At 38.4% G+C, this 15284-nt stretch overlaps 1 protein-coding gene and 1 long non-coding RNA gene across 3 annotated transcripts in view; one reads left to right on the top strand and one right to left on the bottom strand.

Annotated features, from left to right (window-relative positions):
* Window positions 1–6979, top strand: part of LOC129037566 (uncharacterized) — a 45208-nt gene extending 38229 nt beyond the window's left edge. Inside the window, exon 4 of the long non-coding RNA XR_008502843.2 lies at window positions 6031–6979. This is a non-coding gene — a long non-coding RNA (uncharacterized LOC129037566). The remainder of the gene's footprint in view (window positions 1–6030) is intronic.
* Window positions 6215–15284, bottom strand: part of SLC30A5 (solute carrier family 30 member 5) — a 36057-nt gene continuing 26987 nt past the window's right edge. For both annotated transcript variants that reach the window (XM_054489829.2, XM_054489830.2), the window contains 4 exons: window positions 14529–14730; window positions 13007–13233; window positions 8348–8476; window positions 6215–7034 (listed from right to left, as the gene is read on the bottom strand). In XM_054489829.2, coding sequence (XP_054345804.1) covers window positions 6864–7034; window positions 8348–8476; window positions 13007–13233; window positions 14529–14730 — 729 coding nt within the window. In that variant the 3' untranslated portion in view covers window positions 6215–6863. The remainder of the gene's footprint in view (window positions 7035–8347; window positions 8477–13006; window positions 13234–14528; window positions 14731–15284) is intronic.

The raw sequence follows: 15284 nt of genomic DNA, 5'->3' as shown, positions 1-15284 counted from the left end.
AGAGTGCTGAGATTACAGGCATGAGCCACAGTGCCCTGCCTAAAGCAAACTTAATATGTGATAATATCAGTGTGCTAGGAGAAAAAAAAAAAAAGCACAAGATGATTACATAAAGTGCTTAATACAGTGCCTAGCACAAAGTAGCTTCTAAATAATTAAAAGCAAAATAAAAAATACTTGAAAAAGAAAATGCAATCATGTAGAAATTATAAGACTTGACAATTGTATACACGTGTGTAACCACCACCCTGATCAAGATACAGAACATTTCTATCACTCCAAAAAGATCCTCCCTGCCCCTTTACAACAAATCTGTTATCCTCCCAAGATGACTAGAGTAAGGACCTTCCAAAGATGTCCATGCCCTAATGCCTGGAACCTGTGAATATGTTACCTTACCTGGCAAATGGAACTTTGAAGACCTTGAGATGGGGAGGATATCCTGGATTACCTGGGTGGGCCCAGTGCAATGGCATGAGTCCTTATAAGCAGAAGAGGAAAGCAGAACAGGTCAGAGAGGTGCAGCGGTGAAGGAAGAGGGAGGAGAGATCTGAAGCATGAGAACTACGTGACCCACTCTTGCTAGTTGTGAAGATGGAGGAAAGGGGCCACAAGCAAGGAATGCAGGTGGCCTCTAGAAGTTGGGAACACCAGTGAAGAAACAGGGACCATGTTTTTATGTCTATAAGGACTAAATTCAGCCGACAACCTTAATGACCAAGGAAACAGATTCTCCTGTAGATCCTCCAGAAAGAAACGCAGCCAGCTGACACCCTGAATTTGGCCCACTGAGCCTCATACTGGACTTGTGACCTACAGAACTGTAAGGCAATGCATTGGTGTTTTTTTAAAAAAATTTTTTTACTAATCAGCCTTCTGAGGTTGAAAATGCATGTTAAGCCGCTAAGTTTGTGGTAATTTGTTACAACAGCAACAGAAAACTAATGCAAACCCACTTTCTGTGCTCTATCAGTATGTATTAGTCTTATCTGTTCTTGGACTTCATATACATGAATTCGAAAAAAAAAAATTTTGAGACAGGGTCTCACTCTGCCTCCCAGGCTAGAGTGCAGTGGTGCAATCATAGCTTCCTGTATAGCCTCAACCTGGGCTCAAGAGTGATCCTCCTATCTCAGCTTCCCAAATGATGGGACCACAGGTGCATGCCACCATGACTGGGTAATTTTTGTATTTTTTTAGAGATGGGGTTTTGCCATGTGGCCCAGGCTGGTCTTGAACTCCTGAGCTCAAGCAATCTGCCCACCTTGGCCTCCCAAAGTGCTGGGATTACAGATGTGAGCCACCGTGCCCTCTGGACTTCATATAAATTAAATGAATACAGCATGAACTCTCTTATGTCTGCCTTCTTTCACTTAACATGTTTTTGAGATTCTTCTAAATTATAATGGTAATTTTATTTTTTACTGCTTATTATTCCATTATGAATACACTACAATTGACTTATCCATTCTCTTATTGATGGACATTTGGGTTGTTTCTAGTTTTTTTTGCTATTATGAATACATATTCTTGTACAAGTCTTTTTGTAAACACATGCTTCATATTGGGTAAATACCTAGGAGTGAAAATGCTGGGTCACAGGGTGCATGTATTATTTAATTTTAGCAGTGAGTTCCAGTTGCTCCATGTCCTCACCACTTCACTGAACTGAGCACTTAAGATCTGTGTAGTTTATTCTATGATTTTCTTTTCCTTTTTTTTTTTTTTTGAGACAGAGTATTGCTCTGTTGCCAGGCTGGAGTGCAGTGGCGCCATCTCAGCTCACTGCAACCTCTGACTCCCTGGTTCAAGTGATTTTCCTGCCTCAGCCTCTCAAGTAGCTGGGATTACAGGCACGCACCACCACGCCCAGCTAATTTTTTTTTTTTTTTTTGAGACGGAGTGTCACTCTATTGCCCCAGGCTGGAGTGCAATGGCATGATCTTGGCTCCTGCAACCTCCACCTCCCAGGTTCAAGCGATTCTCCTGTCTCAGTCTCCTGAGTAGCTGGGATTACAGGTGCATGCCACCAGGCCTGGCTAATTTTTGTGTTTTTTTTTTAAGTAGAGATGGGGTTTCACCATGTTGGTCAGGCTAGTCTCGAACTCCTGACCTCATGATCCACCCACCTTGGCCTCCCAAAGCTCTGGGATTACAGGCGTGAGCCACCACACCCAGCCCAGCTAATTTTTTTTCTATTTTTTGTAGAGACAGGGTTTCACCATGTTGGCCAGGATGGTCTCAATCTCCTGACATCGTGATCCACCCGCCTCAGCCTCTCAAAGTGCTAGGATTACAGGTGTGAGCCACCACGCCCAGGCAGTTTATTCTATGTTAAAAACACCTTAATAAAAATATCAGGAAAGAAAATATGTAACAGAACAGCGTTTCTATATGCACTACATATGATAACCATCTTTGAACGTCTGTGTCAGAAATGTGCTGTGGATATAAGGAATAAGACAGAAAAAGGGCCGGGTACGGTGGCTCACGCCTGTAATCCCAGCACTTTGGGAGGCTGAGGCAGGCTGATTGCCTGAGGATAGGAGTTCCAGACCAGCCTGGCCAACATGATGTCTCTACTAAAAATACAAAATTAGCTGGGTGTGGTGGGCACATGCCTGTAGTCCCAGCTACTCAGGAGGCTGAGGCAGGAGAATCAGTTGAACCTGGGATGTAGAGGTTGCAATTAGCAGAGATCACACCACTGCACTCCAGCCTGTGTGATAGAGCAAGACTCTGTCTCAAAAAAAAAAAAAAAAAAAAGAAAAAGTTTGGTAATTTACCATTTAATTAATTAAATAATTTACCAGAAAATTTTCCTTCTGGAAAATCACTCTAAAATGAAATGAACTTTGTGGCTTTATTACTGAGCTCAACCATCTAAATATAATCTCTCTGCATATTTAATTTGCTACTCATTAAGGCCATAAGAAATGTTTCTCTATTTCCATTTTAAGACATCTAACATTGCTTACAGGAGGGTAAGCTGTTACAATCTCAATGGATTAAAATTTAATAATATTTTTCAAATTTATAAACATTCCAAACCCTTTGACTCTGAAGTTCCACTTGTAGGAACTTATCCTACATATTTATTTGGACACATGCAAAATGATGTCTGTATAAGGCTATTCATATTAGTATTGTCTAGAATAGAAAAAGATTAGAACCAATCTTAAAAAAAAAATCCATCAATGGAGTTATTAGGCAGCTAAAAAAAGAATGCTTTTTACTGTTTTAATTATGGAATAATTTCGAAGTGAAAAATAATACACGTTTTTTCTTGTATATGCATATAATATCTTGAAAGATAGTCTAAAAACTGACAAGAATAGTCATTTCTAGAGAGGAGAGCTGTGTACGTGACTGAAAGAAGTGGAAGTCTTTATGCCATTTACTCTTCTGAACTTTGGACCATGTGACTATTAACTAGTAAAAACACACATCTCTGCATTACTATAGTAGACATTTTAGGGGAGAATCATAATCTAAAGTAAAACCAGGATCCTTTGGTTAGAGATATCTAATTATGCAGAGATATCTAATTATGCAGCTTATTTTTCTGATGAAATTAGAAAAGTTTAAAGTTTGATCAGTTATTTCTGTTTTTTTAGAGATGGGGATCTCTCTATGTTGCTCCGGCTGGTCTCGAACTCCTGGGCTTAGGTGATCCTCCTGCCTCAGCTTCCCAAAGTGCTGGGATTATAGGTGTAAGCCACTGTGCTGGGCCTTGATCGGTTATCATGTTAAAGAAACAATAAATTTATATTATAAAAGATGCAAAATGTATTCTAAGTCTACATCATGAGCTCCCAAATTGGTAATAATAGAAAACAATGGTTGGAGAGAAAGGGAAGGAAGATAAATTAATAGGTGTGGTAAATAACCACCATCACCTTTCCTGGGGCAAATGAACTATTAGACAGGCTTCTGGGCCGGGTGCAGTGCCTCACGCCTATAATCCTAATACTTTGGGAAGAAGAGGTGGGAAGATCACTTGAGCCTAGGAGTTCCGAGACTTGCATGGGCAACATGGTGAGACCTTGTCTCTACAAACAATAACTTACCTCGGTGTGGTAGTGTGCACCTGCAGTCCTACCTACTGGAGAGGCTGAGGTGGGAGGATTGCTTGAGCTCAGGAGTTCAAGGCTGCAGTGAGCAATGATCATGTCATTGCACTCCAGCCTGGGCAACAGAGTGAGACCTTGTCTCTGAAAAAAAAATCCAAACTCCCCTCCCTCAAAACAGGCTTCTATTTTGGGCATTATTTTTAACTTATTTATACGTTAAACATCTAATTAATCTCTTGAGATGCTGATTTATAGAAAAAAAGAGACAAGTTAATGATGGCTACCTTTAAGCAGGCTTAAAAAGTAACAATTCTTCGTATTTAGCCTTTTTCTTTTTTTTTTTTTGAGATGGAGTCTTGCTCTGTCACCCAGGCTAGAGTGCAGTGGCGCTATCTCGGCTGCCTGCCAGCTCCGCCTCCCAGGTTAACGCCATTCTCCTGCCTCAGCCTGCCGAGTAGCTGGGACTACAGGCGCCTGCCACCACGTCTGGCTAATTTTTTGTATTTTTAGTAGAGATGGGGTTTCACCATGTTAGCCAGGATGGTCTTGATCTCCTGGCCTCGTGATCCGCCCGCCTCGGCCTCCCAAAGTCCTGGGATTACAGGTGTGAGCCACCGTGCCCAGCCTATTTAGCCTTTTTCAACTTCCACTGCATTTTCACATACATTATACCTTTTGTTCCCACATCCTGTGCTGTAGATTTGAGGTTTTATATAGTTTATGTATGAGGAAAAAAAAAAAGATACCTTAGAAAGGCTGATTTGCCTGAAGTTGCATGAAATTTTTTTTTTTTTTTTTTTTTTTTGAGATAAAATCTTGCTGTGTCACCCAGGCTGGAGAGCAGTGGTGCCATCATGGCTCACTGCAGCCTTGGCCTCCTAGGCTCAAGCAATCCTCCTGCCTCAGCCTCCCAAGGGGTGTGTGCCACCATGCCCCAGCTAATTTTTAAAAATTTTTGTAGAGATGGAATCTTGCTGTTGCTCAGGCTGTTCTCAAACTCCTGGGCTCAAGCTATCCTTTCACTTTAGCCTCCCAAAGTGCCAGGATTTCAGGCATGAGACACTGCACCTGGCCTAGTTGCATGATTTGCATGAGCTGAAATACAGTACCCTGGTGCTTTCAATATTAGAGTTTCCATACTTTATAATTGTACCTCCTTAACCTTCAGCCCCCGCTCTCTCTCACTCTAATATCTCACAATCACATTAATTTTTTTGCTGTTTGTATGTCTTCTAAGGGAAATGATAATTTTAACTTTGGTGTAATATTTATTGCACCTATCTACCTAATTTTTTTAATGTATAAAAATTGCATTAAAACATCAATATGCAATTATTTTCCCACCACTCAAAAATTTTAATATGTATTGAAGATTTTGGCCAAAAAATATGCAAAAGACAAGGAATATAAAAATAACTTACAACAAGTTTCTAAAACTTCTCATATATTAAAATTGGTAAGACAAAAATATGATTTATAATACATGTTTGCCATTGTGGTATATGTAAGAAAATAGTACTCATACTAAATTCAACCTACTTATCAAAATTCTTAATATAAGAATGAAAATATTCAGATGGTTATAAATAAAGACAGGTATTAAAAAGTTTCTTTTGGACAACATTCTTTGGTGCTGATAAAACTGCATGTTATTATCTATTTATCGTAAAGTCTTTTCAGACTTTACTACATATCTAGTTACAAATGGAAATGAAAAAAATATAAATTAGATATGACTATAGAAAGTAGTTATAGGGTATTTTGATTTCATGGTGCTCAAATATTTATGAATAAGTTTTACTTATTAAACTTTGAAATAACTACCTATTCTTTGATATTTCTTATAAATCTATATGTTCCAGAAATTAGAAAAAAGTTACCTACATAGGCAGAGAATTCAACTGTGAGTTGACAATTATTTACGATGTTCTTAACTGGCTGTTTCACAACATTATAGAGCTAAGAAAGGATGAAAGCTTACCACTGCTTGGATACCAGCTTGATAAGCAGCTTGGAATGTCAAATACATAACAAGAAAGGAAATATTCTACTTTAAAGAAACATGGTAAGTAAATGAATAACATGGACACAACTTAGTGTAAGTTCTTTACCCTAATAAATTAATTATTCATTTGCAAATATTACCAAAAGTAAAAAAAATTTATTTTATAGAGTGGTTGATTTTTGTAATACATCAAAAACTGTGATGTTATACACTTCCCTATTCTCACTGCTTATCTCATATCAGTGGTTGAAGTTTCTCCCAAATAATTTAGTTTACATTTAAAGTGGCAATACAGATTTTACTTAATGGACTTAAGTTATAATTAGAAACCAGTTTTATATACAGAAAATCCATAAATATAGAACTTTTATTCCTATTTTATCCTTAGGCTATGCAAAAAATGGACTAAAAATTTTTCATTTGGGTCTTTGTAATAAACATGTAAATACATATTTACAATGGAGATGCTTCCTGATAGAAAGTAAACAGAAGTAATTTTGGTCTTCACTAGAATCCATCATATCTATTTTTGAAGATGATGTAATACATCATGTTTACTCAAAATTTGATTCCTTTTATACACATAATTTAAATAATTACTCCACTTGTACCATTAATGCTTCATTCTGTATTTAAATTTCCTTTAAGAAAGATTCCTTGATCCAGTAGTAGGGAACTCTGTTTCTGTACAGTTAATGTGTAATTTTTATCCTTCTGGCAGTATTACAAATACTGAGTCATTTAATCTTCATTGTTCATTCTCCAGGGGTAATTCTTGAGTTATCTCACATGATGTAAGTACCATCTTTGCAGTATTTCATGGATTCCATTTGTTTTGTCATAGCCAGAACATCATGAAATCCAGTACTTAGGCCAGACATATGTTGAAAGTATGCCTCCTTTTCCACTTGAATTGTTAAATTGTTTACTCCAGCATCTTTAAGTATTCCTGTAACCTGTTATAAAAATCCAGATATTTTGAAGCATTTAGAGTAATGCATTTAGTACACACGTCTTAATATGCTGTACATAGTTGATACGGGTTGAGTATCTTTAATCTGAAAATACGAAATCTGAGAAGCTCTAAAATCTGAAACTTTGTGAGTGCCAAGATGGTGATAAAAGGAAATGCTCATTGGAGCATTTTGGATTTGGATTTTCAGATTAGGGATGCTCAAGTGGTAAGTGTAATGCGAGTATTAAAAAAAAAAAATCCCAAATCGAAAACACTTCTGGTTCCAAGCATTTTAGATAAGGAATATTAAACCTGTGTCACATTTTTAAAATAGTTACAGGGCAGGCACAGTGGCCCAGGGAGGCTGAGGCAGGAGGATCGCTTGAGCCCAGGAGTTTGAGACCAGCCTAGGCAACATAGTGAGATCTTGTCTCTAAAATGAATGAATAAACAAACAAACAAACAAACAGTTACAGTAGTCCAAGATAAATCTTCAAAGTAATGTTCATCATTTAGTTAGTTAAAATATTAGACTCTTTTAGGTCAGTAAATTACTGATTTGACATTCACAGTAGAAAAGGAAAACAGCCATTGTTTCCAATTTGGCACATCTAGAACAGGGCTTTAGTAACTGTTCTGACCTCTATCTCCAAACATAGCATATACCCTGCCAAGTTGATTATTACTAATTTAGGAATATATTTATAATAACTTATTTTTTGATAATCTACTGGGAACCAAGATGAATCAAATTCATAAATGAATTTTTTTACATTAATTAAAGCTTATCCTCTAAACACAAAACTTCGTTTATTTTAGCAATTTTTAGATATAAAACAAATCTAGATGTAAAAAGTAAGTTATATTACCGTTACAGAGTTGGAAGATTAGGCCGGGCATGATGGCTTGCCTATAAACCCAGCACTTTGGGAGGTCGAGGCGGGCAGATCACCTGAGGTCAGGAGTTTGAGACTAGACTGGCCAACATGGTGAAACCCCGTCTCTACTAAAAATACAAAAAAAAAAAAAAAAATAGGCGGGCATGGTGACGGGTGCCTATAATCCCAGCGACTTGGGAGGCTGAGGCAGGGAGACTGCTTGAACCCAGGAGGTGGAGGTTGCAGTGGGCCGAGATCACGCCACTGCACTCCAGCCTGGGCAACAGAGTGAGACCCTGTCTCAAAAAAAAAAAAAAAAGAGTTGGAAGATTGATATTTTTGAATAGTAAATGACTACTGAGCCATATAACTTATGAGGTGTACAATTTTGGGTATGAATGACCTCAATTGAAATTACTTTAAAAACAAAGATTACCTGCTGTACTATTCTTTGTTCTAGCACATCAGATGTCACCTGTATGTGAATTGTTCCGGCCACAATACTAGCAGAATGACGCCAAAAATGAGGGTCTCGGTATGATATTAATCCTTCAATTTTCAGTATCTGTCAAATAAAAGAGGTGACATAAATGGTCATACAGGCTACTTTACACAACACAATGGAGATGCTTTCTGACAGAGTAAACACACAGATTCCTTGGTCCAGGATCACTATTAAGGTCTTTAAAATACAAAACAAAACAAACAAAAAACCAGCCATAATGAGACGCCAGAAGCAGGAAGGAATAGGAGATGGGAAATTAGCTTAAAGTAAACGTGCCTAAAATATTCTGATCTATTTCTGGAGGCTACAGATGTGTGGGGGGAAAAAAAAATCTCACCTAGGAATGATGCTAGTATGGCAGCTCTGAGTAGGAAGGCAAATGGGTGTTACAGGTATCTTTATTTTGTTCATTTTTGTTTTTTTTTTGAGACGGAGTCTTGCTCTGTCGCAGGCTGGAGTGCAGTGGCACCATCTCGGCTCACTGCAACCTCTGCCTCCCAGGTTCAAGCAATTCTCCTGCCTCAGCCTCCCAAGTAGCTGGAACTACAGGCGCACGCCACCATGCCTGCCTAATTTTTTTTTTTTTTTTTTGTATTTTAGTAGAGATGGGGTTGGTCTCGAACTCCTGAGTTCAGGCAATCCACCCACCTTGGCCTCTCAAAATGCTAGGATTACAGGCATAAGCCACTGTGCTCAGCTGTTACAGTTATCGTTATACCTAAAATGGGCTCTTATCAATAGCAGTACCCTTATTTTCCCTGATACAGCACAACTCTGCCTATTTTAACCATGACCTAGACACATTCAATGAACTACAAGTTCTCCTTTACACGGATATATTCATACACACATTATTTGTTATATAGAGATAACACATTCAAAAGATATCCTCAATGTTCAACAACAGAGGATTGGTTAAATAAATTATCAACTACCCATACAATGTAATAATGCAGTCATTAACAATGTATTAGAATATTAATCAACATGACATTATTAAGTGGGAAGAAAATTTATAAAACACTACGAAAGTTTTTTGCCATTTTTATTTTCAAAAATTTTAATATGGAAACAACTTGTAAAAATGTTTCTTTACATGGTTTTTTATAGAATGGGAAGGAAACAAAAAGTATTTCTTTCCAGGTGGTAAAATTATGTGATTTTTTTTTTCTTTTCTGCACTTTTCTATATTTTGAAGTTTTCTGCAATGGAGATATATATATATATTTTTTGTTTGTTTGTTTGTTTTTTTAAGACAGAGTCTCACTCTGTCGCCCAGGCTGGAGTGCAGTGGTGTGATCTCGGCTCACTGCAACCTCTGCCTCCTGGGTTCAAGCGATTCTTCTGCCTCAGCCTCCTGAATAGCTGGGACTACAGGCACGTGCCACCATGCCCAGCTAATTTTTGTATTTTTTGTAGTTTTAGTAGAGATGGGGTTTCACCATATTGACCAGGCTGGTCTCAAACTCCTGACCTTGTGATCCGCCCGCCTCGGCCTCCCAAAGTGCTGGGATTACAGGTGTGAGCCACCGCGCCCGGCCTGCAAGGGACATATATTATTATTGAAATAAAAAATACTTTAGGCCAGGCGCGGTGGCTCACGCCCATAATCCCTCACTTTGGAAGGCCGAGGCTGGAGCTCAGGATTTCAAGACCAGCCTGGGCAACATGGAGAAACCCCAGCTCTATTTAAAAACAAAACAAACAAACAAAAACTTAAAAAAAACCCATGATGTACTACTATCCACTAACTGTGAGGTGAGAGAACTTTACTAATTTTATTTATGAAAACAATGGGTTAAGATGATAGAACTTAAATATTCAAGATGCCATCTTTTCATCAGCAGATCCCAATTACTTTAATATGATGTAGTAAACCACAAGGTGAAAGAGAGTCTATTTTATATTTGTTTATTTCTAGGAATTGTTGGTTTATACTCTCATCTTATTTTTCTACGTGACTGTTTTTTCCTTTCAGACAGTCTTGCTCTGTCGCCCAGGCTGGAGTACAGTGGTGTGATTTTTGGCTCACTGCAACCTCTGCCTCCTGGGTTCAAGCGATTCTCATGCTTCAGCCACTCAGGTAGCTGGGATTACAGGTGTGCGCTACTACTACACCCAGCTAATTTTTTTTTTTTTTTTTTTAAGATGGAGTCTCGCTCTGTGGCCCGGGCTGGAGTGCAGTGGCGTGATCTCGGCTCACTGCAAGCTCCGCCTCCCAGGTTCATGGCTCACTGCAAGCTCCGCTTCCTAGGTTCATGCCACTCTCCTGCCTCAGCCTCCCGAGGAGCTGGAACTACAGGTGCCCACCACCGCGCCTGGCTAATTTTTTGTATTTTTTTAGTAGAGACAGGGTTTCATCATGTTAGCCAGGATGGTCTCAATCTCCTGACCTTGTGATCCGCCAGCCTTGGCCTCCCAAAGTGCTGGGATTACAGGCCTGAGCCACTGTGCCAGGCCTAATTTTTTTTTTTTTTTTTTTTGTGGGGAAGGACGGAGTCTTGCTCTGTTGCCCGGGCTGAAGTGCCATGGCGTGATCTCAGCTCACTGCAACCTCCACCTCCTGGGTTCAAGCGATTCTACTGACTCAGCCTCCTGAGTAGCTTGGATTACAGGTGCCCGCCACCATGCCCGGCTAATTTTTTATATTTTTAGTAGAGATGGGGTTTCACCATGTTAGCCAGGATGGTCTCAATCGCCTGACCTTGTGATCTGCCTGCCTCAGCCTCCCAAAGTGCTGAGATTACAGGCGTGAGCCACCGCGCCCGACCCTAATTTTTGTATTTTTAGTAGAGATGGGCTTTTACCATGTTGGCCAGGCTGACCTTGAACTCCTGGCCTCAGGTGATCTGCCCACCTCAGCCTCCCAAAGTGCTGGATTATAGGCATGAGCCACCATGCACAGCTAAGATTGTCTTTTTCTTGACTTAAAGAATTATGGACAGTAAGCCTTTGCCTGTTTATATGTGCTGCAAATGTTTTTTCCTGGTCTGCCTTTTATGTTTTATACTTGTTAATGAAATCTTCCACCAACTGGCAATTTTCAACTGGTCAAATTTGTAAATTTTATCCTCCCTTTTTGGCTTCTGGTTTCAAGTATATTAAAAAGTCTTTCCCTATCTTTGTGATTATAAAAATATTTTTCTGGCCGGGTGCAGTGGCTCACACCTGTAATCCCAGCACTTTGGGAGGCCAAGGTGGGTGGATAGCTTGAGGTCAGGAGTTCAAGACCAGCCTGGCCAACATGGCGAAACCCCGTCTCTACTAAAATACAAAAATTAGCTGGGTGTGGTAGGCCTGTAATCCCAGCAACTTGGGAGGCTGAGGCAGGAGAATCGCTTGAACCCGGGAGGCAGAGGTTGCAGTGAGCTGGGATTGCGCCCCTCCACTCCAGCCTGGCAACAGAGCAAGACTGTCTCAAAAAACAAACAAAAATATTTTTCTATTTAGTAGTTTCATAATTTTGTCATTTACATATTTAATCCACTGGAAATGTATTTTCATATAACATGGTATAGAGATATAGCTTTTTTTTCCCCACCAAGTAAAGAAGTAATTAACCGAAAGTTGGTTATTTAGGTCAACTATTTCTCTCCAGTGATCTAAAATACCATCTTTGCTATATACTGAATTCCATAAACTCCTGGGTCTGTTTCTGGACAACCTATTTTTATTTCTTCTTTTATACTACATACCATAATTCCTCATTTATTTTCATTTTTTATTATTTCTTCTTTTACAGACAACCTATTATTATTATTACTATATATATATATATATTTTTTGTGCTGTCCAGGAAACAATCCTAGGTCACAAGAACGAGAACTTATTATTTTTTTAAAAGTTGATTTATGTCTTTATTCTTGTGCAAGGACCCAACTGTTAGTTTTTTTTTTTTTTTTTGAGATGGAGTCTCGCTCTGTCACCCAGGCTGGAGTGCAGTGGTGTGGTCTCGGCTCACTGCAAGCTCTGCCTCCTGGGTTCACGCCATTCTCCTGCCTCAGCCTCCTGAGTAGCTGGGACTACAGGTGCCCGCCACCACGCCCGGCTAATTTTTTGTATTTTTAGTAGAGACGGGGTTTCACCTTGTTAGCCAGGATGGTCTCGATCCAAACTGTTAGTTTTGTCACTTAATTCTGTTACTTTATAATTGCAAAGTAGGATCCTATTAATTAATTCTGTAAGTTTATATATGTTTTCTTATTCTCAAGCACTAACTCTTCGAAGTAAGTTCCAAATAATTTTAGAACATCACAAACCATAAACAAAAATATCCAATGAAGCGAACTAAATTGAAATCTAAATAAAATAAAATCAACATCATTATAATAAAGAGTCTTCTCATCCAAGAAAATCTCATCCATCTATTCGGTCACTGTTTTATGTCCTTTAAGTAAAACTGTACTTTTCTCATTTATATCTTGCATATTTCTTGTTAGGTCAACTTATTAAATTTTAAATGCTATTTTATATTTCTTTTTTGGCCTTGTTTTGTTTTATTATTTATTTGGTTGTCTGTTTTACTTCCAACAAAGACTTCAAAAATGTGATTTTCAAGGAAGAAAGTAGTGAAGAAATTACATACAGTACCTTTTCTAAAGCAATATGTAGTTCTTTTTCATATTCTGGTGGCAATCTCAAGAGTAGAACCTGGCAGGCATCTTTAATCAGTGGAACAACACTGAGAAATATTAATATAGCAATAAAAAGAGAACAGAGTGGGTCAGCAATGAACCATCCAAACTGCTCTATAAGAATTGTGGATACAATCACACCAATGCTGCCAAGTGTATCTGCCAAAACATGTAGAAATACACCTACAAATAAAATATATAAGGACATTAAAAATTAAGGCACGTCTAGTTTTTTAATACATTCTACCAATATTACTGGATACCTACTGTGCACCACATACTCTGCTACTGGCTAGTACTTCAAAATGCCTAAAACATGGTCACTGCCCTCAAGCAATTCAGAATACAGTGGTAAAAATATAAGGACATAGGCACTCACGACACAGCGTGCCGAATTTTATGGTGTACTTTGTCTGGAAAGGCTTCCCAAAAATCATACTTGAGGCAAGTTTTGACATTACCCACATTACTTATATTAAGCAATCAGAATAAACAATTCAGCATAATAAATGATTAGTATTTCCTCCATTTTTTTTATAGTGCAATAAAAATTTCTAAAAAAGGAGTAAGAATTTCCTTTTTGTAATGAAGGTTCATAATAGCACACTGTGTTTACCTTGCAACTAATATCTATTCAGCTGTCACTATGAAAAGGACTCTATAATTATAATCATTTAAAAACTAACATTTAAGAACAAATATATTTTCATTTTTTTTTTGGATACAGAGTCTCACTCTGTTGCCCAGGCTGGAGTAAAGTGGCATAATCTCGGCTCACTGCAACTTCCATCTCCCAGGTTCAAGTGATTCTCGTGTCTCAGCCTCCTGAGTAGCTGAGACTACAGGCGCCTGCCACCACAACCGGCTAAGTTACGTATTTCTAGTAGACACACGGTTTCACCACGTTGGAGAGACTGGTCTTGAACTCCCGACCTCAGGTGATTCACCCACCTTGGCCTCCCAAAGTGCTAGGATTACAGATGTGAGCCACTGTTCCCGGCCTCATTTTCTTTTTAAAAAATTTTCTGTGATGGCCAGGCATGGTGGCTCACACTTGTAAGCGATTCTCCTGCCTCGGCCTCCTGAGTAGCTGGGATTACAAGCACCTGCCACCATGTCCGGCTAATTTTTGTATTTTTAGTAGAGACAGGGTTTCACCATATTGGCCAGGCTGGTCTTGAACTCCTGTCCTCAGGTGGTACTCCTGCCTCAGCCTCCCAAATTGCTGAGATTAACAGGCGTGAACCACCATGCTCCCAGCCAGAATGTCCCTCTTTTTAAAGGCTGAATAATATTTAATTTTATGTGTATTCAGGTAAGAGTATTTTCTATAGTGATAGCTTCAGACCTTTCTTTTAGTCACAGATTGCTTTTTAAAAATCTTATCATACCAGAAGCCCAAAACTTAATACAAATAAACACAGAGGGTTGATTTAGAACACAGTCGAAAAGTAGGATAATATTTTGCAAGGACTCACCCCTCATGTTAGCATTCATGCCTCCACCCGCAGATCCGTGGCTGTGACCATGCCCATGGTCACTGTGTCCATGCATATGATGTGAATGGCTGTGATCAGATGAGTGACAGCTTCCTTGAGAAGCTCCATGGGCATGGCTATGGGCATGGCTAAAGGCACAGATACCAATAAGGTTTACTATCAGCCCTCCAACTGAGACTGGCTAGCAAAAGGGAGAAAAAAAACCTTTAAATTAGTAATTTAAAAATAGACTTGTTATTTAAAAGTTATTATATAGCTATATATGTTTTTCTGTTTACAGTTTTGAAAGTATTCACAGTAAAACCTTACTAAGTTTCAATAAGTCCAAAATTTTAAAAATGTGAATTTTAGAACATTTTAGAAGAAACATTTTAACTTTCAAATATCAAGCAGAATTGGTAAGTAGAGGAATGTGGACTTATTTCAATTAAGAATGGTATGTACTTGGTTTATGGTTTATGTATAAATAAATGATGCAAAGTTTTGTTTTGTTTATTGAAGAGTTTGAAAGTACTGCTTACTAGGGCAAGCATACACTGTACCTGAAATCTTTATATTACTAGGTAAATTTGAACAGTTTATATGCCAACAATTATAATTTATTAATGAGCAGATTCCAAATATGGTCTTATTATGTCTTAAACACAGTAAAATTTTCCAAAGTAAAACAAGTATAATAAAAAGGAAACATACAATAGTAATCTCGCATTTATTTAAATTAAAAACAAATTTTTT

This window comes from Pongo pygmaeus, chromosome 4, assembly GCF_028885625.2.
Source record: "Pongo pygmaeus isolate AG05252 chromosome 4, NHGRI_mPonPyg2-v2.0_pri, whole genome shotgun sequence".
Taxonomy (NCBI): Eukaryota; Metazoa; Chordata; class Mammalia; order Primates; family Hominidae; genus Pongo; species Pongo pygmaeus.
The sequence above is the reverse complement of the archived record's forward strand: the minus strand, read 5'-3'. Positions and strand labels throughout refer to the sequence as shown.